Raw genomic sequence first — 24,691 nt, forward strand, 5'->3', positions numbered from 1 at the left:
GAGTCTTAGTTCTTGGGGCTGGGAGTTTGGCCTAGTGGTTAAAGTGCTTGCCTAGCATGCATGAAGACCCGGGTTTGATTCCTCGGTACCACATACATAGAAAAAAGCCGGAAGTGGTGCTGAGGCTCAAGTGGTAGAGCTCTAGCCTTGAGAAAGTCCAAGGACAGTGCTCAGGCCCTGAGCTCAAGCCCAGGACTGGCAAGAAAAAAGAAAAAAAAAGAGCCTTAGTTCTTTTGTGCCTGGCCTGGCTTTGAACCTAGATCCTCAAATTTCACCCTCCTGAGTAGCTAGGATTACAAGGGTGAGCCACTGCGACCGGCCTACCGGCCTGAAAGGATTTTTTTTTTTTTGCACAAAAGTTGTTTCCAAATTGCTACTTGGGGTTCAAAATCAACTAGCTGCTGGCCCTTATGTAGCAAGCTGGCTGCTTTCTTAAATTCAGCTCTAAAGAATATTGTGTATGAAACCATTTGAAGGGTAGATATTGTTAAACCTCTCAGTGTGTCAAAGCAAGTAATAACTGACTTGAACAATATTAGTTTACTTCTCAAACTAAATTCCATCTGCCAAAATTTAAGTTGAATTAAGTAGTAAATAATATTTGGGAGAATTGTTGACCAGTTCTCTCTCAAATCCTTGGCTACTTTGTGTCCCTACTTTTGATAGGTACAACATTACATACTTTCCCTAGCTTGCATCGTTGTATAATAAAGACTGTAGTTGCTAACTTACAGCCAATTTAAGAGGCAAAAGTGGTGTCCACTGTAGTGTCATGGACTTCCAGGCTTGGAATGGAATACATGAAAGGACAATTGTGTCTCAAGCATGGCAGCTATATACCACAGCTGGTTGCCTCTGAGCAAGTAATCAAGACTGCAAGTCTCATACAATAGCACAACTTGATGGAGCTATAAACTATGAGTTGCATTTAAAACAAAAACACCAAGCCATTTTAGTGAAAACTAGTTTATTTTAAAATTAAGTGCATAGCACTCATCTAGTTCCATTGGTGTAGACTTTAGCACCATATTCACTATTTGTAATTTATGTCATACACAGATACATTTTGGTTTACAGTCTGTACTTGAGTAGTGTTTTTTTTTTTTTTGTAGTGGACTTTGGTAAAGCCCTTTATACATACCATTAATCTCTTCACAGTACACATCCGATGGTCCAGTAATTAAAAAAAACTTCAAAGACTAATCAATAAATTAAACAAAACAAACCCCACACACCCCCCCTCCTCCCCCCACCAAGCTAATAGTTGAGCTGTATTTATATTGAAACCCAATGTTTTAAAAACCCATCCTACCCTGGGTATGCAGCAATAGTAATCAATTAACCAATTTTCTTATTCTAAACCCTCCCCCCTTTCAAAAAAAAAAGATTAATCCAGTGTTCTTTAGCTTTTTAAAATATAAATTGGAGAAGTGTTAATAAACTTTTCAAAAAGGCATATTTTTTTCTATAACAAGAGACATATAAACCAATCAATAAAAGCATTTGAAAGACATTAAATTACCACAGGCACTGGTTGTTGTTTCAAGTTAGGATCTTTATCCCAATTATCTTACATTCATAGCATTACTGAGGTAGTTACAATACTGAAAATTGGATTCAAGGTTACTAGCTTCTATTTGTGAAAATGAGTATTTTTATCTTTTTGTGTGTGTGCTGGTCCCGGGGCTTGAAATGAGGGTCTTGTTCTCTTGCTTGCTTATGGCTGGCAATCTATCAACTTGAGCTGTACCTCTGGCTCAGCTTTCTGCTAGAGACAAGAGTCTCATGGACTTCTCATCCTGGGCTGGCTGTGAACCTTGAGCCTACAAACATTAGCCTCTTGAGTAGCTAGGATTACAGGTACAAACCACTGGCACCTGGCCAATAATATCTTTAAACCTACTTTCTCCCGTGTGATTTAAATTTTCTTAAGAATGATTAAAATCTAATTAGCAGCCCTTTTTAAAGAGGAAAGTGATACTTTCAGAAAAACAATTTTCATGTTTTAAAACTGCCATGAATGTTCTTTCCTAAGTGGATTTTGCTAGACTATGAAGTCTACATTATGCCTTATGTACTCTAAATACAAGTGTTTACCTTTTAAGGGTAAGACATGATTCCTAAGAATTCAGGCTGGCAGAACCATTCCCTCACACTCATCCGCTAGAGCCTTCTGGATCACCCACTACCGTGCTGAGCCCTTCCCTTCTTAACAAAGGCCATTGGCTTGATTATGGAACCACCTGCTGCATACCCACAGCTCTGTAACAAGTCTGTCTTCAATGCACATTGTGACAGTCACACATCTGCCACATAGACCCTTCTAGCCAAATACTAACTTTAAAAAAACACAAATTGACACACCTTACTAAGTTTTAAACCAGAAACTTCCCTCTACCAAATCTATTTCCTCCCACGGACAAGGAGGTATTTACCAGTTATCACATTTTTAACTTTTCAATCTCTATTTTCCCCAAACACTTTATGCCCCAAATTGCCTTTACTATCATGACTATTATTGCTGCTTCCACCTACCACCAGCAGAATGAAATGTCCCAGGGCAGTTGCAGGGCCAACTGAAAGTGGCTATTATAATCTTGTAATCAGTACCCCTGCCTGCTCAGACCAACTAGCTGGAGGCTGTTTACCAAACCTGTCTTCTATATAACAAGTGCTGGGCTAGCACTACCTGAGTACACCCTGGCTGCCCCCCACTCCAGAATAACCTACAAAACTGTATTCTAGTATGGACGTTCTTATAGCTATTCCTTCCCTTGAGAAAACTCTTTTAGGAATAACATCAAATCAGACTAAATCTCGATTGCACTGACAAATTCAAAACTATATATGAATTGAACCACACTAAAATCATTCTGGGCTACAATATTAGGTTCTCATTGGAAAACACATCCTAGGGGAATAGTTTAATGTGTTATAAAGGTAGTTTACATGCTAACATTCCCAAAGCATGATGCATTACAGTTAAGTGTTTCCAAGTAGTATAAACTCCCTGAGTTAAATGTGTTTTAATTCTAAAGATGTGAGTTTGATCAGTTAGAGAAAAATGCAAACAAAATCAAGATTTCAACATAAGAGATCTACTCAACCCCTAATTTTAGTAAATAAATCCAGATACCTACATTATTTATGACAGGAAGTTATATAAAATAATTTGAAATGAATTTTTACTGCACAGACTGGTATAACAAAGATAAATTTAAACTTAGAAACTCACGTCAGGTTAAAAAAATACCCTCAAGACTGAATTAAAAAAAAAGATTTCTTCAAAAAGTAATACTGTTAACTTTCCTTCATGAAAAACTGTTTGGCAAGTCCACAGATAAACATTATAGTCTTTGACATATAAGCCAACCAAGAGTCCAAGCCTACCACAGGTCAAATCTCAAAATGGCAATCTGGAGTCTGTCCAAATTTCCTGCTGTACTGAATGTTTTGAAATACTGGGACCATCAGCTAGGGCTTGAACATTTTGGTCACACAGGACACTTTGCTGTAACAGGACACTCATGATGCTGTGATAACCAGAGGGGTGCACAGGGATATTCAGTCTTTCTGCTGTGGTACCTGCAGAGTTCTGGTGTTTTGATCCCTTTCCTTTGGAAGCGAAGTTTACAAGAGCCTGTCCCCAGAGCCGTAAGTCCTAACTGTTTAGGTCAGTTATTACTTGCGTACAATCACCTTTCAAAGCATGGAGTAATACAAGGGTAATGTTCATTTATCTGATAACTCCGGTTATAAGAAACACTCAGACAGGGTTTAACCTCTACTGGTATTGCTAGAGACATCCCAACACTAGTCTGCATGTGCCCAAGGCTCTGAGTTTGGAAGCCAGCAGGACATGTCTGTAGTGTGTATGATGAGGTGTGTGTGGTAGATACAATCTGCTGACAGCTTGGTTGATCTGATACAGGATGGCGATACTGCAGCGAGGTCTGAGGAGTCTGGTGGAGATACTGGGGTTGCTGAAAGTGAACTGGCCGTGAGGGCTGGGAGGCTGTCTGGAACACGCCTAGTTGTGCTGACTGAGGGCCTGACTGTCCTCTCTGTTTGTTTGCTTCTTTCACATCATTATCATGAGCACTGAGACATGGAGAGAAATAAAACAATAACATTACTCAAGAAGATGACTCCACATACTGCCACACTATAATAAGACATCCCCACATCCTCCCAAAGCCATTTTCCATGGTTTGAACGACGTGGGAAGCTTTGAGGCTCCTTCCAGCTTTTGAGGTGAGTCCACAATAAGCATTGTGGTCTTGTTAAGTGGGGCTATCACTTCAGTTACATCCTAGTGGCCCCTAAATTCCAAGATGTGGGAACACAATGAGGAAAGATTTAGCTGCAACAATCTCACAATTATGGAACTAGAAACATACAAGAGGACCTTTCCCCTTTCTTGTATCTAGAATCATTCTTCTACTGGCCGACAGCCAAATCAAAGTCCCCTGCCACGGAGTACTGCTCATCAGTAGTTTACTAATGGCAGCAAGTGGCTCTTGGAAGCCAAACATCCACAGCTTTGTGGCTTTGAGGGTACCTTATACATGAAGGAATTACAAACACCAGGGCAAGAAAGGCTTACATCAACAGACGTTCAATACACTGCACTAAGAAATCCCAGGAGTAAGCAGTAAGGCGATGTAGTCTTGTGGGCCATGCTGGAGAAAGACGAAGTATAATCCTGGAAGAAGCCACACACGCAGCAGCTACTAAAGAAGGTGCATAATTCAGAAAGGCATAATCTGTGGAGACACCAAAAATGAACTTAAGCAACAGAATACAGGATTCACAAGCAGAAGTCACCTATGGGCATTCACAACAACTCACCTTGCAGGGACACTTCAAGGAAGTAATCTGCATATTTGGCCATGTAGAGTTTAGTTTTTTCCAAGCAGATCATTGGCCAGCCATCATGAAGATCTGTTTCATGTACAGCTTCAGAGAGATAATACTCAATGAAGTGAGCAGCTGTAGGAAGGCAGAGGTTCCACTGAAAGGTTTCTAATAATAATAGTTCCATATGGAGCAAATTCTGCTTTGTTAATACCAGGTTCATATTAGTCATGCAGCCCAGGCTGTTGAGCTGCTCCAACTTCGGCACACTATCTTCTTTCTCTTCAAATTTACCTTGCAAGAAAAGAAAAATGTTAAGGTATGGTCATTAGAGGTCTAATCAGTTAATTGGAATTTTCAGGCTAACTGACCAGATTTAGATAGAAAGACATTTTTCCCCTATCTTCCATGATCACTGTGCCATAAAGCTCTCTGGTTCTAGATTTGCTTAAGTTTTCCTCCCCAGTACTACTGCCCCTCAACTTTCCTCATCTTGTGCTTGGAACATTTGATCTGTGCCTTGTGGTATAAAGGAATTAGTCATATGTGCTAATGGTAATTAAAAATTCACCTCAAATCTCACCAGTTGATTCCTCCTAGAAAGTTTCCCTTTTGTGAGGGCAGGTGGTAGAAAATCTTTTTATTTCACAGTAGAAGACATTTTTAAGCAGTCTAATGTTATAGCTTTATCTGAAATAAACTAGGTAAGCCAAAGTACTTCATTCGGGCATATGTTCAGCAGAATCTTAGTAACAGAGAAAAAAGCAATTATGGAAAAAGCCGAGTGATTATCTTAACAGAAGCATTAGCATTCAACAAAAAGTCCAGTCTCTCTTCTCTTGAATTAAAAATGAAAATTCCAAGCCAGGCACTGGTGACTCACATCTATAATCTTAGCTACTCTGAGGTTTAAGAATTGCTAGCCTGGGAAGAAAAGACCATGAGATCCTTAACTCCAATTAGCCAACAAAAAGCCCAAAGTATACCTGTGGCTCAAGTGGTAAAGTAGGCAAGAGCATGGGCAAACCTCAAGCAAAAATGCCCAGCAAGAGTACAAGGCCCAAAGCTGGGCACCGGTGGCTCACACCTATAACCCTAGTTACTTAGGAGGTAGAGATCTGAGGGATGTAGTTCAGAGCCAGCCTAGGCATGAAAGTCCATGAGACTCTTATCTCCAATTAACCACCAGAAAAGTGGAAGTGGGGCTGTGGCTCAAGGGGTAGAGCACTAGCGTCAAGCTGAAGTTAAGCCCTAATACACAAACACAAACACACACACACACACACACACACACACACACACACACACACAAGTCCAGCTAAGTCTACTTTTGTAATAAACAAAAGAAATCATTATCCTCTTTCAAATCCCCTTTCACAAAGCAAATAGGAATAAAGAGAACAGAGAACATGATAGTTGGATGGTCATTATTCAAAGACATTATCTTCTTTTCAAGAAATATCCATCCACAGGTGTCATCTATGCAAAGCCGAAGAGTAGGATTACCTGTCCAGACTCAGGATATTTTCTGTGGACTATACACTGTCTAACTATCAATCTCCAAGAAACACTTTATTATTTATATTAGGTACTCTACAACTTTTAGCTGAAGGGAACTACAAACTACATTGTTCAGATATCCCAGAGAAAGCAAGAGAACCAATGAATTGTCCAAGTCTTTTTATTTCTTTGGTGGTGTGGGGGAAGGGGAGGAAAGGAGTCTTTGTTCGAAGAAAAAATAAAAATTTTGAATGTGCCTTCTCCCAATGTTTGCTCTATTTTACACTAAAGTTTACATAGCCATCTTAGGGCTGGGAAGGTGGCCTACTCATAGAGTTTGACTAGCATGCATGAAGCCTTGGATTTGACTCCTTGGTACCAACATACACAGAAAAAGCCAGAAGTGGTGCTGTGGCTCGAGTGATAGAGTGCTGTCCTTGAGAGAGCCCAAGGACAGTGCCCAGGCCCAAGACTAGAAAAAAAAAAAAAGTCATATTACATATTACCGAAATCTGAGGATCTCGGTTCAAAGCTAGGAAAGTCCATGAGACTCATCTCCAATTAACCATCAAAACGGAAATGGCACTATGGTCCAAGGGGTAGGGCTGTAGCTTTGAGCTGAAGAGCTCAGGGACAGCGCCCAGGCCCAGAGTTCAAGTCTCACGGCTGACAAAAAAAAAAGTATACATTTCTCATTAATAGATGACATACGTGTCCCATTTTTTTCTTTTTTGCCAATTGAGCACCACCTCCAGCGTTTTCTGTGTATGTGGTACCAAGGAATTGAACCTGGGTCTTCGTGCATGCTAGGCAAGCACTCCACACTAGGACAAACTCTTGGGCCCCCAAACATGTTTTTTGCCAGTCACAGGGCTTGAACTCAGGGTCTGGGCACTGTCCTTGGGCTTTCTCAACGCTAGTGCTCTAGCACTTGAGCCACAGCACCACTTCCAGCTTTTTCTGTGTATGTGGTACCGAGAAATCGAACACTAACACTACAACTAAGCCACGCTTCCAGCCTCCTCCCCACCCCCACTCTGCCACATTTTTTTCTTTTTTGGTTATGGGGCTTGAATTCTGGGCCTGGGCTCTGTCCCTGAACTCTTCAGCTCAAGGCTACCACCCTATCCCTGGGCCTGAGCATTGTCTCTGAACATTTCAGCTCAAGGCTACTGCCCTATCCTTAAGCCACAGCCCCGCTCCCTGTTTTCTAGAGTTAATTGGAGATTTTTTAGTGCCCAGGTTGGCTTTGAATCAGGATCCTCAGATCTCAGTCTCCAGAGTAGCTAGGGTTACAGGAGTGAGCCACCAGTCACGGCTCCAATTCCCCCGCCCCCCTGTGGGTCATGGGGCTTGAACTGGGCCTGGGTGCTGTCCTTGAGTTCTTCAGCGCAAGGCTACCACCTACCCTTGAGCCAAGCCCCACTTCTCTAGAGGTTAATTGGAGATAAGAGTCTCAAGTTCTTTTGTTCACAAGCTGACTTTGAACCTTGATCTTCAGATCTCAGCCTCCTGAGTAGCTAGGATTATAGGCGTGAGCCACTGTGCCTGGCTACATGGCTCCAAAGTTTTAAGAATTAAAAAAAAAAAATTTCATGGGGCTTGAACTCAAGCCTTATACTTGCTAAAGCAAGGAACTCATCTCTAAGGCATGCTTCAAGCACTGATAATTTCTTTGTTCTTTGCCAGCCTGGGGCATGAACTCAGGGTCTGAACATTGTCCTTGGGGCTTTCCTCAAGGCTAGTGCTCTACCACTTGAGTCACAGCACCACTTCCAGCTTTTTCTATGTATGTGGTACCGAGGAATCGAACCTGGATCTTTGTGCATCCAGCTCTGATTTCTACTTGATATTTTTTCAGATGTAGGGTCTCACTTCTTGTCAGGGCAGGTGCCTGCGTATGATCTACCTATCACAGGCTTTCCAGTAGCTAGGGTAACTAACTACTGCATTCAACTCTTCCTTGAGAAGGAATATTCTGAACTTTTTTCTGCCTGGGCTGCCCTCAAGCCAATATCCCAACAGGCTTAGCCTCTTAAGTAGCTAGGATCCCAATCCTGTATCAAAAGTGCCTGGAAAAGTTAATGGTAAGGGACCCCTGCTCAGTGTAGATGGTCAGAGTATGGGCAATGGGGCTGTAGCCAGAGGGGGTTGCTTACCCTGCCCGAAACTGGGGTTGGTGTAAAATGCTCCTGCAGCCTTGGTCTCTGCTCAAGGACCATAATTGGAATAGAAGTGTTTGTCACTGACACCAGAAGACCTTAAGCTCTTGTCTGGAGAAATATCTAAGCCCAAAGAACAGCAGAGATGGTGGCTATTGCTCCAGAGAAACCGTGAACCTTTTTAGAGCTAAGTCATGTTTTGGGAGGTTATGTGGTACTGGAAATCAAGACTAAAGCCTTGCACGTTGTAGACAAATGCTTTATCACTGTAATAACCCCAGATCTTTTTATTTTGAGACAAGGTCTTATTAAGTTGCATAGACTGGCCTGAACCTGTGTGATTTTTCTGCCTCAGGCCCAAGGGGTTGTTGGGTTTGCAAAGGCATGGGCCACACCCAGCGCTAAACCACTCTTTTAACTCAATATTGCATCTAAAACTTACATAATTCAGATTTTCAAGAATCTAAATAGCCTTTCCCAGCTCAAATCACATCAAGATAAATTTTACATGTTCGTCCAACAGTGCGTGCGTGTGTGTGTGTGTGTGTGTATATGTTGTCCACGACATTAAAGTGGTCTTCACAACAGTTAGCCGGAGCACTGTCACTAAGACAGGAATGGAAACCATTGTTCCTGCAAAATAGAGAGAAATTCTGCGGAGGAAGACTGAACTAGGAATTTGGCCCAGTCCATCGGGGTGAATCACCAAGGCTTTTCAAAGTACTCTCCAGTTTGTGGAGCACAGCAAAACTGGCAATATACTTCAAAGGAATATTGTAAAAATTAATGAGTTTATTTATATCATCCTTGAAGTGCCTTTGAAGAAATTAAAGCACTATAATTCACCATAATTCAAGGATCAGGAATGTTTCGTATTATCTTCCTGAAACTTGTTTTCCGTCTTGCTTTCTTTCTTCCTTCCTTCCTTCCTTCTTTTCTTTGCCAGTCCTGAGGCTTGAACTTAGGGCCTGGAATGTTGTGTAGTGGTAGAGTACTTGCCTAGCATGCACAAAGCTCTGAGTTTGATTCCTCAGTATCCCATACACAGAAAAAGCCAGAAATGGCACTGTGGCTCAAGTGGTAGCCTGCTAGCCGAGAGAAAGCTCAAGTACAGTGCCTAGGCCCTGACTTCAAAGCCCCAGGACCGGAAAAATAAATAAATAAAAACTGTCTACAATCAATTTCACAGTTCAAGAAATTAAGGTGGTAAGACTGGCCACTTCGGTTAAAGAACAGAAGCTCAAAAGAATGTTTGAATTCCCAACTCTGCACTTCTAAACCAAAGTATTACACAAGATTATACTGGGACAACTATCAGAATGACAGCTTTCTCTATAAATATTTAGCTAATGTAAACATGAATGAGTTTACATGCTGATTTACAAAGTTAAAAATATCTTGCACACTTCATAATTAATCACATTCAATTCTAATGCAGGTTTAAGTTTTTGGGGACTTTTACATTGTATATTTTTCTATATTTGAATTACTGTATTTTAAATTTACTTATCCATAATACTATGAACATCACAAATATCAGTTCTTCAATTGAAAGGAAATACCAAAAACCATGTGATTACAATGATAAAGGGCGCAAACAGGAACTAAGAGCACAGGAAATTTATATATGCTTCCTGGAAAATAAAGAATTAGAGACCACAAAAACAAAACATCAGGGGGTCTTTCCTTGAACAGGATATATCAAGATTAGCCATGGAAATCAGTATATTTTCCAAGTCATCAATAAATTCAAAGTATGTGGTAGAGACTGGCACAGGATGAAGGACAAGGGCCTGGTGTCATTGTGAACCCGACCACTTTGCATCATGTATGTAAGTATGTGTATATATATTTCTCTTCTTTGGCCGCGGTAGTGGTGCATTACTAGGGTCTGCACTCTTACGTTTGTGAGGCCTGAACTCCATCTCTTGAGCCATACCTCCAGAAATTAGCCTCCTGAGTAGCTAGGATTACAGGCATGAGCCATCAAGTCCTGACTGCGCATTCTGTCCTGTCCCTTCCCTTCCCTTCTTTCTGCAGGTCCTAGGGCTTGAACAAAGTATCTGAGCACGGTTCCTGAGCCTCTCTGTGCTCAAAGCTAGCTCTCTACCACTTGAGCCCCTTCCAGCCTTTTCTTCATTGGAAATAAAGAGTTGTATGGACTTTCTTACCCAGGCTGGCTTCAAAACATGGAACTTCAGGTCTTAGCCCCCTGAGTTACTAAGATTACAGGCATGAGCCACCAGTGTCCAGCTCATTATATTCTTCTGTTGCTAAAGTAGAAAATATATACTGAGACTCCTCACAAGTTTCCAAGACCATTAATTTAATTCTTTTTAATATGAAAAGGGAAAAAACATATAAGCTCATTAAAAATTAAAATCTAAATCAAACCAACTGTGAAATGTCTTATTTTCACCTTACAGAAAACAGAGTATAAAACTTTGCTAACTCAGTACTGGTAAGGAGAAACAAGCATTTGTATGAATCCTGATTTTACTTTTGCTTTCATCTTAACGCCAAGATCATTTCTTAGTTACACAAGACCTTCAACATATTATCAGAAGCCTCATTTCCAAGATTGCTGCAAATTCTCCATTAGTTTAATGCACGTTACAGAAATCAAGGGAAGGAAAGAGGTAGAATATGTGTGGCCCTGCACAAATTTGGTCTATTTTAGAGTAAGCCAGAACTTTTGAAATATGGAGCCACACTGAAGATGATAGATTATAAAACAACATAAATACTAAATCGTCCTAAAGATTATATAACAGTCTACATGAAAATTACTTATTACTATGCTAAACTTTTTGAAGTTTCTATTTTCTACTTGATTTTAAACATGTTGCCCAGTTGATCCTCCAACTTGGAAAGCCAAGTGTCTTGGGTCTTATTTTATAGAGAAATAACCCGAGACTCAAGCACTGCTGAAATTCATATTGTTGGTAAAAACCCAAGAAGTTTATCATTATTATTCTTGCGCTAAAATACTATATACTGCTCTCCAATAAAAGACAATGTATACGTCCAGTCTTCCTATCTCTAGTAGTGTACACATCCAGAAGTTATGTTTTCCCCCTGGAACTTACTGGCTATGGTCAATTTCTGGCCATATTACCTACAGTTCCCAACCTTTACTATAACTCAACTCCAATTGTTACCTGATCCTATCAACTAGAAGCTACTCATTATCATACTAGGAGATGCCATCCCAAAACAGAAGGCACAGAGGGGAGGGTCAGAACAGCTTTTAATTCTGCAAATACAGGAGTAGTATTTGAATAATGTTTATGATACTTAATTGGAGAGCCATCACTGGCATCCAAATGTAAGAAGATGGGAGTATAAACAAGTGCTACAGAAATATTACAATGAAACTCTTTTGGCTCAATTAATTCATGTTAACAGTATAGGCCAGGAGTAGTGACTCATGACTATAATCCAAGCTATATGGAAGGCAGAGATGAGGAAGACTACGATTTGAGGCTAGCCAAGGAAGAAGTTAATGAGATTCTATTTCAATGCAAGAGCTATATATGTGGTAGTTACACTAGTCATCCTACTTACACAGGAAGCTTAAGTAAGGTACTACAGTCCAGAGCATCCTGGGTAAAAAACACCAGACTGTAAACTGAAAAGTAACTAAAAAGCAAAATGGGCTGGAGGTCGCTGGCTCAACTGGTAGACCACTTGATGAACAAATGTAAAGCCCTGAGTTTAATAACCCAGTACCACCAAAGATAGAATGAGTGAATGTATAAAACACCAGAATTCTGTAATTTTTAAACAGACATCTGAGACTAAAAGTAGTCAAACAGCTTATGAGCACTTTTTTTTTTCATCTATAAAATCAAGAGCTTGTAGCTAAGGACCAGCCTCTTTGATTTCCTGACCTACGTAGGGTTGACAGCTCTAGCTGTTGACACTGGTTATTTGGGGGCTAAGAGCCTGAAGGGATGTCACATAGTTCCTAATCTCAAGTGAACAAGGAATAATGTAAAAACAATTTTTCTCTCACAGGAAAAAAGGGTCATGGATATCAGCAGAACAAAGCAGGACAAAGCAGGAAGAGAGATTCAGCTCTTTCACTGATAGGTGAAAAGGATTCACATTTGAACCATATCAAATACTGATTCTAAAGCTTCATTTCTAGAAAATAAGAAAACACACACAACAACAAAAAACATTAAAAAAAAAAAAAAACAAACCTGCTGCGGGCCGGGAGTTTGGCCTAGTGGTAGAGTGCTTGCCTAGCATGCCCGAAGACCTGAGTTCGATTCCTCGCTACCATATACATAGAAAAAAAAAAAAAAAAGAAAGTGGGGCTGAGGCTCAAGTGGTAGAGCTCTAGCCTTGAGAAATCTCAAAGTGCTCAGACCCTGAGTTCAAGCCCAGGACTGGCAAAACAAAAAACAAAAAACAAAAAACAAAAAACAAAAAACAAAACAAACAACCCTGCCGCATATTACCATTTTGATTAAACCAATAATACTTAATAAGAGAAAATGGATCATGACCTTAACTGTAACATGTAATTTAAATATAAAAAGTAAAAACTCCATTTCAACCAACATCAAGTTAGTACAAAAACAAAGTACTTTTCCTTTAGATCTGCAGGTCATGTGAATTCAACAGCACCTATGGAAAGCACTATCTAGTGGGTTAGATTCTTTTGCTTTTCTTCTTTGAGTGAGGTCTCATTGTGTTGCCTAGCTGATCTTAAACTAGTGCAATTTCATTAGCTGATTCATCCTTCCAAGTAGGTGGGCACAATAAACATGCTGGCCACGCTCAACTCAAAATTCCTATTAACTAAGACAGTCCTCACTGAATTTTAGTAATGACAGGTAATTGATGAGTAACAAGTTCAGTAAACCGCCCCCCCCACCGACACTTTTCCATCCCTTTCTTTCTTTCTTTCTTTCTTTCTTTCTCTCTCTTTCTTTTTTCTTCCTTCCTTCCTTTCCCTCCCTCCCTTCCTTCCTTCCTTTCTTGCCAGTCCTGGGCTTGAACTCAGGGCTTGAGCACTGTCCTTAAGACTTTCTCAAGGCTAGAGCTCTACCACTTGAGCCTCAACACCATTTCTGGCTTTTTTCTATGTATGTGGTACCAAGGAATCGAACCAGGGTCTTCGTGCATGCTAGGCAAGCTCTCTACCACTAGGCCAAACTCCTGGCCCCATTTTCCACCTTTTTCTATGTATGTGGTATGGAGGAATCAACCCGGGTCTTGTGCATGCTAGGCAAGCACATTCCCACCAGGCCAAATTCCTGGCCACCGACTCTTCTTCTTCTTTTTTTTTTTGCCAGTCCTGGGCTTGAGCTCAGGGCTTGAGCACTGTCCTTGGACTTTCTCAAGGCTAGAGCTCTACCACTTGAGCCTCAGCACCACTTCTGGCTTTTTGCTATGTATGTGGGGTACCGAGGAATCGAACCCGGGTCTTCATGCATGCTAGGCAAGCACTTTAACCACTAGGCCAAACTCCCGGCCCCCGACTCTTCTTTTTGGGTAACTTTTATTCAGTAACTGCATGTGTATTATCAATTATTTCAAGTCCACCAAGAAAAGCCTCTCACTTGGCACACAAACACTTTAAGAACTGCAAGCTGAGCAAATGAGACTAAAGGGAAGAAAAATGACAGTGACAGCCATAGCAGGCCCAAAATGACTTTTTGCTAATGATCCCAAATATTTAAAAGAACCTAATTTGCTTGTCTGATTGCCAGTGTCTCTCTGTTATGAGTTACACCTATAATAAACTAACATTCTGTGGGATGAAAGCAGTTTCAGTTGTGGATTCTCATGTAGCTCATCTTTCAAGTATGAGTTTTTCCAATCTTAAGCAAATAACTAAACCCCAAAAGGCTTCACAGCCAGTGATGAAATACATACAACATGATATATGTGATTACCTGGGAGCATGAAACTTTAAAAGTTAAATAAGGTTAATTATAAATGTTTAAGTATTAACTCTGCCTCCTGGATGGACAGGGAAACAGGAGCTGTGTCTGGACATTAGAGAGCAACTGATGAAATGGGAAATGTAGTCAGGAAAAAACATCTTCTGCTAAGAAATCTAGCTCAATGTTTACATGAGACTAAAAAGGTGGCTAGGTCCAAATGAAAAGTTCTCAAGGCAACATAAGAAAGCAGCTTTCATCTAAACCTGCAACTATGGGAAGTCATCACTGTTGCTGATTTTTTTTTTAATTTACACTCAGTCCTACATACAAGAAACTTTAATTTACAAAAAGACACTCAAAAAGTAAGTGGTTGACGCCACTGATTCACAGGAAGAATAAGGGTAGGAAAATAAAATCTAAGAAGAGATTTGTGCCAGAAATTATACCATATATGACTGCATTTAGTTTTAGGAAGAACTCTAGTGACACAGCATTGTGGAAAGGCTTTTTAGACTGTAATTATACTGTGCCAACCCACTTAGTGGGTCCAAAATACTACTTTGAAATACAGTTTAACTTTCTATTATAATAACATAGACAATACAGAAGCAACATTATACATTCAATTTCAATATTGAATATAATTTTTTCACATTGGCCAAAGCAAACCTCCATTTCAATTCCTTACTTGACTGCCCCACCCCCTTGGTGTGGGTGTGGGCATTAGCAAGCAATGAAATGAGCCACAAGAAGATGTTAAGAGAAAGAGACAGCAAAAGATCTAGTAGCACATTCCACACTGGACATCAAGTTGGGTTCTTTTGTTGTTTTGGTTTGTTTTTTCTTGCCAATCCTGGGGTTTGAACTCAAGGCCTGAATACTGTCCTTGGGCTTCCTCAAGGCTAGAGCTCTACCACTTGAGCCACAGCACCACTTCTGCCTTTTTCTGTGTGTGTGGTACCAGAGAATCAAACCCATGGCTTCATGTATGCTAGGCAAGCACTCTAGCACTAGGCCACACTCTCAGCCCTAGGGGGCTCACACTTGGTATCTGATGCTTCATGCTCACTGGCAGCTGCCCTACTACTTGAACCATGCTTCCACAAAGATTGGCTGTTTCCCAAATCAGGTTCGTTCAAGAATTTTTTTTTGGGGGGGGGAGGGGTAGGTGGGTTGTATGGCTTGAAACTCTGGGCCTGGGTGCTATCCCTGAGCTCTTCAGCTCAAGGTTAGCACTCTGCCATTTGAGCCACAGCATTACTTCCCATTTTCTGGTAGTTAATTGAACATAAGGTTCTCTCGGACTTTTCCTGCCTGGGCTGGCTTTGAATTGTGATCCTTAGATCTCAGCCTCCTGAGTAGCTAAGATTGCAGGCTTGAGCCACCGGCATCTGGCTCTTTTTTGTGTATGTGTGTGTGTGCTCAAGGCTAGTGCTCTACCACTTCAGCCACACCTCCACTTCCAGACTTTTTGGTTACTTGAAGATATATCTCAGACTTTGCTGCACAGGTTGGCTTTGAACCTCTATCCTCAGATCTCAGCCTCCTGAGATTATAGACTGGGATTACAGTCGTAAGTCATCAGCACCTGGGTTTGTCAGATTCTATCTTACAGCACAAGCAAAGGCCTTCTTATTTGCAATAGTTGTTCATGAACTTTCAGCAAATATGAACTTTCAGCAAATTAAACTAACTTATTACGGAACTACAAAGTACTCTAACAAAAGAAGATTATGGCACCTTTAAATCAAGAGTTTCTCATTTCTCAACTTCATCTCCAAGGATGTTTTGAGACAGAGAATTGTTTGTTCCAGGGACCTGTCTTTTCCATTACAGGGTATTTAGCAACAACACCTCCCTTTCCCTTGACAACAAAAGTGTCTCCTCTTAGTGATAAAGTGTCCCCTGTGGGACAAAATTGTTCCTAGTTGCAAGTCACTGATTAGAAAGAATGGTTCTCAACTGAAAAGGTATATAGAAATCACTTTTGGAAATTTAAAAAAGGAAATAAATAGCCAGGTTCTAGCTCAGCAGATCTATAGTAGCCTAGAATACATATTACTATCAGAATCTTCAGAATGTAGGACACTTTGGCACATGTTTTTAAATTACTCCAGAACTTTCATTTTTGTGTGTACCAGTCCTGGGCTTGAGCTCTGGGCCTGGTTGCTATTCCTGAGCTTCTTTTGTTCAAGGCTAACTCTCTATCATTTGAACCACAGCTGCACTTCCAGCTTTTTTGGTAGTTTGTATGGTATCTGGTATGATAATACCCACAGACTTTCCTGCCAGGACTGACTTTGAGCCATGATCCTCAGATCTCAGTCTCCTAAGTACCTAGGATTAAGGTGTAAGCCACCAACACCCAGTTCCAGAACTACCAACACCCAGTTCCAGAACCATTTTTAAATCCCTAATTGATAATTATTGTGCCAAAAAGTACTTCCAACATAAACTTTTTCATAGTAATAAACTGGAATGAGATTTGGTAATAATTCAAAGTTCTACATAACTTAATCATAAACAATAGAGATTCTAATCCTATATAGATCAAATTCATACTTACTTGCTAGGAGAAGACAGGATAGGGCAACTAAATGTAGCTGCTGGATAGAGATGTCATAACGATCCATAAATAGGTCCAGTAAATAAACAGCAAGATGTCGGGCAGAAGGACAGAGTGTGAAGCGATTGCTCACAATGGCAATCAAGTCAGCAAAGTACCTCCTGAGACTTAGTTGAGGGGACTGGCCTTTGTAGGAGGGCAACTTCAGCTCCTAAATCAAGAATAACCACATTTAGTCAGGCACAACATGTATAATTATCACCACAGCACAAAGACTTAACAACTTTACCAACATTATTAATGTCATAAGTACCCAAAACACATTTTTCTTGAAAAGACACAGAAATGAAAATGTTGAGTGGAAAGAAAACAATCTGCATTTACAAGTTAGCCGAAAACATTTCTCCTTATTTTATTTATTTTTGTGAGTCATGGGGCTTGAACTCTGGGCATGGGTGTTGTTCCTGAGCTCTTCTCAAGGCTACAGCTCTACCCTTGAAGAGGCTCAGGTCCTTTTGTGCCCGGGCTGGTTTCGGGCTGGCTTTGAACTTCAACCCTCAGACCTTAGCCTCCTGAGTAGCTAGGAATACAGGTGTAAGCCACCACGCCCAGCTTCTCCTTATTCTTAATCATAACACGTAAAAAATTATGGCTGGGAATGTGGTTGAGTGGTAGAGTGCTCGCTTAGCATGCATGAAGTCCTGGGTTCAATTCCTCAGTACTACATAAACAGAAAAAGCTGGAAGTGCTGGCTCAAGTGGTAAAGCACTAGCCTTGAGCACAGAAAGGCTCAGGGACAGTGCCTAGGCCCTGAGTTCAAGCCCCAGGACAGGCAAAAAGAAAACAAAAACAAACAATAAACACAATGTGAACAATTGTGTTTTTTGCTTTGGAATAGATGTATTCCACAAAGACTTTTAATAGGAGAATCCTACCTTCTCTATTGGGTTTTCTTAGAATAATATCCTTAACAAAAAACCAACCACATTACTGAAATACATCCTGCTCCAGGAAGCTCAAGCTTTTGGGTAGAGATAAGAGATAAGGTGTGTTTCTAGTATGTTGCATACTACAATATTAGCAGCAATTTGGAGAGCTGCACACACCCATTAGTATCTTCTAATTATATTTCCTGTTGGAAGTTTTATGATCTTTTCTTTGCCCTCATCCTTCTATTCATCTAAAAATTTAACCATCAGTGTTAAATTTCAGAAACATGTTATACTAGCTCAGTTTTAGAATACTGGAAAAATTCTACAGTATTAAAAGATTTCAAGAGCACAAAAAAGGTACAAAGTTTTGAATTCATTTTGTAAGACCAGCACAATACAGAAATGAAATCCAATAGGTACCATAACAGAAGAAAGCAACACAGACATATCAAAAGCACACAAGACATAGCGAAAGGTACAAAAATAAAGAGTTCAAGACATTATAACAGAGTGAAGAAAAGCAGCTCACTTAACGAGAGAACAATCTACAAATCATAAACCTAACAAAGGATTAATATCTAACTTATTTTTAACATTTTTTGGTCAACAGTGTTTATTTACTTATTTATTTTTATAGACCTAAGAATAAATCTGGGCCTTGTGCATGATAGGCAAGTACTGGAAAACTGGGTTCCAGCCCTTTCTAAATTATATAACGATTTCCTGGACTGGATGCCACTGACCACTTAGGAGGCTGAGATCGGAGGATCATGGTTCAAAGCCCAGGCAAGAAAGTCTGTGTGTCTCTTATCACCAATTAACCACCAAAAACCTAAAGTATAGCTGTGGCTCAACTGGTAGAATACTAGTTGAGCAAAAAAGCCCAGGAATAGTGGCTAGGCCCTGAGTTTAAGATCCAAGACTAGCACAAAATGGTATCCTACAATTGAACAATAATAAAACCCAATTTTTAAAAGAAACCTGAATAGACATTTCTCCAAAGAAGATATACAAATGGTTAAAGGCATCTTTTCAGGGTTGAGCATGAAAAGATGCTCAACATCATTAATAATTACGAATATGCAAATCCAAACCAACATAAAGAGATACTATTTCATACCCCTACCTTAAAAAAAGAAAAGAAAAGAGGCTGGGAGCATGGCCTAGTGGTAGAGTGCTTGTCTAGCATACTTGAAGCCTTGGGTTGATTCCTTGATACCACATACAAAGAAAAAGCTAGAAATTGTGTTGTGCTCAAGTGGTAGAGCGCTAGCTTTGAAAAAGCCCAAGGGCAGTGCCAGGCCCCGAGTTCAAGCCTGAGGTCTGGCCAAAAAAAAAAAAAGAAGAAGAAAAGAGAAGTGTTGGCAATAACATGCAAAATTGGAATCTGGAATCTTTGTGCATTACTGGTAGTAATGTAAAATAGTACAATGACTGCAGACAATAGTATAGCAATTACTCAAAAAATTAAAGAACTACCATATGTCCCAAAAATTCTACTTTTAAGTACATACCCTAAAGAACTGTAAGTAGAGACTTGAATAGATACTTGTAATCCATTATTAACATATAGTACTAGTCCTTTTGGGTCGAGGTTCAGAAACTTATACACAGAATACTTTCTGGTCAGGGCCTGGTTGCTGTCCTTGAGCTCTTTTGCTCAAGGCTAGCATTCTACCACTTGGATTCACAGTGCCAATTCCGGTTTTCTAGTGACAAATTGGAATAAGAGTCTCATTGATTTTCCTGCCCAGGAAAGCTTTGAACCATGGTCCTCAGATCTCAGCCTCCTTAGTCGCTAGGATTATAAGTATGAGCCACCAGCACCAGAATTCAGTCTAACTTCTAACAATCTGTTTATCCATTCATTTATCTGCCCACAGGCATTTGAGTTGTTTCTGCTTCTGGGGTATTCTTAACACTGTCAACACTTGTGTAAAACCAGTCTAAAGCTTCTGGTTAGCAGGTGACCAAAACACAAACATCACTATAATACAGCATTATAAGCACAGGCTCACACCTGTAATCCTAGGTACTCAGGCTGAGATCTGAGGATCACAGTTCAAAGCCAGCCCAGGCAGGAAAGTCCGAAAGTCCCTGAGATTCTTATCACCATTAACCTCCAAAAAACAGGAAGTGGCACTCTGGCTCAAGGGGTAGGGCAGTAGCCTTGAGCAGAAGAGCTCAGGGACAGTGCCCAGGCCCAGAGTTCAAGCCCCAATGACCCACAAACAAACAAAAGTCTCAGGGACTTACCTACTGGAGCTGGCTTTGAACCATGATCCTCAGATTCCAACCTCCTGAGTAGTTAGGATTATAGGCCTGAACCATTGGTGCCTGGCCTTTTTAATGGTTTATACAAAGCTAAAGTGTTCCCATTTGTCAAGAGGGCTACTAAAATTACTTTCCAATACTACAGCATCAGTATACGTAGCAAAATGTTGAAAAGAATGAAAAGGAAGCCTGGACTTGGTGGCTTATATCTGCAGTACAGCTACAGAAAATATAAGGATCTCAGTTTAAGGATAGCTAGGGGAAGAAAAGTGTTTGTAAGACACTATTTTGGTAATAACCCAGCTAAATCTGACAAACTAACAAGCCTGGCTGGAGTTATGTATCCACTCAAGCAAGTGTAAGGCCCTGAATTCAACCCCCCCCCCCCCAAAGCTTTTAAGGCAAAAGCTGCATGTTTTAGTACCAGATTGTTTTTTATAGAACAGTAGAGCTGGTATTTGTGGTTAAAGAACATTTCATTCACTGTACTTTCATTCTTTCCTATGGACACAATATGGCCTGTCATGCTACTTCTCCCAAACCCCTGACGGGTCTAAACAGACTATCCTCAGCATCCAAAGGCAACTGCCCAAAGAAAGATGTAAATTCAGATGCTCTGATTTATTTATGTTTTAAAAAAGAATTCTATGAAGAGATCCTGTCTATGTGGCTCAGTTATTGCTCCCACACCTGATAAGCACACATACTGAACATGTTGGATAAACAAAGGATTATGCAACTAAATTGCCAATTAATAACCAGGAATTAGCCTATCTTGTCCAAGAGAAAAGTTCATTCTAATTCTTAGGACTTCATTGCACTCTTAAGTAGTGGTCTCTACAGTTCTTCAAGCCAATGTGTCAAATCGTGAACATAGTCTACGCAGTGCTTAGAGATAGCATAAAGTCAACTCACAGGTGGCTCAAGGCATCCTTCAGTGATGTTCTTTCAGACCCTGAACTATTCATAAACAAACTGAGTGCAGCATGGATTTATTCCTTGGTTTTAGATCTAACACATAAAAGCATTTGGCAAATCAGATTTTTAAAAAGTCTATCCTTAAGCTCAACTGACAAAAATAATTCAAATATTTATGATTTAAATTACACATAAAGTACAAGAACTCGAAATGATAGAGCTCACTAACATTTAGTCAGGCTAGGAGCATGGCTAAAGTAGTAGAGCATTTCATATCCCGAATTCAAAACATTGTCTAGCCAGGCGCTGATGGTTCATGCTTGTAAATCCTAGCTACTTATGAGGCTGAATTCTGAGGATCTTGGTTCAAAGCCAGCCCTGCAAGAGAGAAAGTCCATGAAACTCTTATCTTCTAGCCTTGAGCTAAAGAGCTCAGGGACAAGCTCCTAAGCAGAGTTCAAGCCCCATGACCAACCCAAAACAAAACAAAACATTTCCTTGCAGGATGCTAATGGCTCATGCCTATAATCCTAGCTACTCAAGAGGCTGATACCTGAGGATGGTGGTTCAAAGCCAGTCCCAAGCACAAAGTCTGTGAGAATCTTATTTCTAGTTAACTACCAAAAAGCTGGAAATGGAACTATGGCTCAAGGGGCAGAGTGCTATCCTTGAGCAGAAAAGCTCAGAGAAAGTGCCCCAATCCCAAATTCTAGTCCCAGCACTAGTACCAAAAAACAACTCTCTCTCTCTCTCTCTCTCTCTCTCTCTCTCTCTCTCTCTCTCTCTCTCTCTCATAATTTCACCACATACTAGAATGATAAAAAGCCAAGACCGTAAACTCTCAAACAAACAAAAATCAAAATAGATTCTGGACATAGCATTTAGAAATCTTAAGCTTTAGAAAAAGGCACAATTCCAGCAAATTTAAGTCAGAATTAGACATGCCAAACTAACTTGGTCTGCAACAAGATACATGTTTATTATCATTCCAGGATAAACACGAAAAGGCCAGAATTGACTCACTAGACAGCTGCTTTGCTTCTTTCTCAATTTTCTATACTTAATAGTTCTTTTTAGCCAAGGTGAAACTCAGTTAAGCTAGAGATTCCCTTGGCTCTCTCTTCTCTGTAGGTTATTAAAGCAGAATTGGCCCATTAATGTCTCACTTAAGAGCAACAATACAGACTCTGTGTAAGAAAAGTGTATTTTAAAAAAATATTAATTCTACCAGGTTTACATTCTGCCTTTGATATGAATGAGGAGTACTCCTCCCATCTTAAGGCTTTTCTGCCCCGCCACAAATCTTACAGGGAAAGAAATAATGGTCAACACCTAGTGCTTATCATATAGCAAGCACTCTTCTAAGCCCACATACTGTACTCGTTTAGACTTCACAAGATATTATTCCTTATTTTGCCGCCGGGCAAAGTAACCGTTCCAAAATCTCAACAGAAGTTAGTGAACAGGCTGGGGATTTTAGTCATGTTACCAATGTGACTTTTAAGAGAGAGCTATACGGGCATCAAGCGTAGGCCATCAACACTTTGATCAAACTTCAGAAGGAACGCGCAGGTTTAAACATCACATCAAACCCAGGGTCCACCTGGACACAGAGCATCGGGATGACCACGTCCCTTTTCCCCGGTTCCTCTCGGAAACCACCACACTCCACCCACCCACCCCCTCCTCCTGTCCCACCCCCAATTGAAGTCGCGGGTTCTCGAGACAGAGCCCACGGAAAGAACGAAGCAATACACTTTTGAGCAAAATAAGCGAAACCGCTTTTTTTTTCTTCTTTCTGGCGTTGAAGGTGGTGAGGAAAGAGCGTGGCCGGCGCTGGCCAGGCGCCGACACCCACGGGTCGGGCAGGTCGGGCATCTTTACCTTGTAGCGAAGAGCTTGGTGAATGTCGGCAGCCAGCTGTCCTCGCCACCACTGCCCCTCCAGCTCCATGGAACCCGGCGGCGCGCCCAGACAGACGCGGCAAACTCTAGTCTGCAAGACACACCCCAGACGGCCGCGGTCACGGCCGGCAGCCTGCCCCACGACCCCCGCCGCCCAGCCCGGGACCCGCCGTCCCCACCCGGCGGGAGCGCGCTCCCCTGGGGAGCGGCTCCTCCACAGACCGGGCCAGAAGGGGTCCACACGCGGCCCCGGGCGCAAGCTCCGGGAGAACGGAAGCGGGAGGCCAGACTCCGGTCCTCCGAGCCCCTGGGCTCCGAAAGCGGGGTCTGGACACCCGTCCCGCCCCGCCGGGGTGCAAAGCGCCCACCGAGCAGCGCGGGGCGAACGTCCGCCCGGCTCCGGGTCCCCACGGCGGCGGCCCGGCTCGCTTGCTCCCCGCAGCGCGGGGCCGCGCGGCCCCGGGAGGGGAACAAAAGGACGGGCCGTCCGGGCTCCGCGCCTCGCCCCCGGCGCTGCGGCGCCTGGCGCAGCCCAACCGGTCCCACCGCGGCGGCGGCCTTACCCGGAACCGCGGCCCTCACAGCCCCAGCCCCGCCGACGTGCGGGGAGCGCCGGCCCCGCTCATGCTGCGGACAGTCGGCCGCGAAGCCCCGGCCTCAGCTCGGGCCCAGCGCCCGGGCGCTCGCGCCGCCCATTGTTAAAGGACCGGCTGGCGGCTCGGCGTACAAAGCCAGCGCGGGGGCACATGCTGCCCGGCACTGCCAATCTCGTCTCGCGATACAGCGGGGTCGCCGCGGGCCGTCCAATCGGCGGCCGGGCCGAGTCCAGGTGCGGCGCCGGGTGGCTGCTCGGGGCTCGGCAGCCCCCGTCCGGGGCCCTGGCCGCATCCCCGGCGGACTGGCCCTGTGGCCGTGGGGGGCCTGCGTCCCACCTACCTCGGAGCCGGCCTGAGGGCGGGCCGAGGTCGCGGGGGACCACGGAGAACGTGTAGCGGGGATCGCCAGATGACTCACCTGCTGTGAACTTCGATGGCTCCTTGGAGTCGGCAGAGGCCCGGGCTGGTAACACCCTTCACAAGCATGGATTCGATCTGACTTATTCAAACATTTCAACAGCCCCACGGTTGCCAGGACTCTCAAATAGGCTTTAGCTGTTTTCACAGCCCCAGAGACTGGTGAAGTTCTGCTCAAGTTTCACCTCAAAACCTAATCTTCTGCAGACCTAATTAATCTCGTTTTCTTTTAGAATGCCAAGAGCAATGCCTAGAGGGAATTAATAATGTTTTTAGTATCCCAGCTTGTGAGATGCCTAGTGATGTAATTAACCATCTGGGGTGGTAAGTCAGGAAACTACAAAAGTAAAAACACTGCAACGTCAATTAAGGTGATCATGGAGCCGAAATGTGCTTAGCAGAAACCCAATCAATTTTATTTTAGACTGTTTGGTGGACTACCACAAAACAAATGGTCAGCTGAAGGCAATGAACTCCCATTTTGTCCAGAAAGACAAGATGATAAAGAGCGCCTACAAAACGAATGCACATTATATGGATCTACGGTTTATCACATGGCATCTGCCATGTACAAGATAGCAGGGCTACTGGAACCCATGATAATAAATGGGAAAAAGAAGCAAAAGTTGGCAGAGCCCAGCAGAACCCAGGATAGTCCAGGG

The 24,691-nt window shown here is 42.1% G+C and overlaps 1 protein-coding gene across 1 annotated transcript; it reads right to left on the bottom strand.

Annotated features, from left to right (window-relative positions):
- Positions 1-950: 950 nt before the first annotated feature.
- Ccnj (cyclin J) lies at positions 951-23,100 on the bottom strand. The gene is made up of 5 exons (XM_090346168.1): positions 22,997-23,100; positions 16,989-17,199; positions 4,852-5,151; positions 4,607-4,766; positions 951-4,101 (listed from the first exon to the last, which is right to left on the bottom strand). The coding sequence occupies exons 1-5, from the start codon at positions 23,063-23,065 to the stop codon at positions 3,696-3,698; spliced, it is 1,146 nt and encodes a 381-aa protein (XP_090202294.1). The 5' UTR covers positions 23,066-23,100; the 3' UTR covers positions 951-3,695.
- Between the last annotated feature and the right edge of the window lie 1,591 nt (positions 23,101-24,691).

The sequence above is a fragment of the Megascapheus bottae genome, chromosome 15 (assembly GCF_031878675.1).
Source record: "Megascapheus bottae isolate mThoBot1 chromosome 15, mThoBot2.hap1, whole genome shotgun sequence".
In the NCBI taxonomy this organism is placed as follows: domain Eukaryota; kingdom Metazoa; phylum Chordata; class Mammalia; order Rodentia; family Geomyidae; genus Megascapheus; species Megascapheus bottae.

Coding starts and splice junctions, on each gene's coding strand:
- Ccnj (XM_090346168.1), bottom strand. CDS start 23,065: ATGGAGCTGGAGGGGCAGTGGTGGCGAGGACAGCTGGCTGCCGACATT. Junction 17,200..22,996: donor ACCAAGCTCTTCGCTACAAG/GTAAAGATGCCC, acceptor TTCTTGATTTAG/GAGCTGAAGTTGCCCTCCTA. Junction 4,102..4,606: donor TGTATTGAACGTCTGTTGAT/GTAAGCCTTTCT, acceptor TCCATGTCTCAG/TGCTCATGATAATGATGTGA.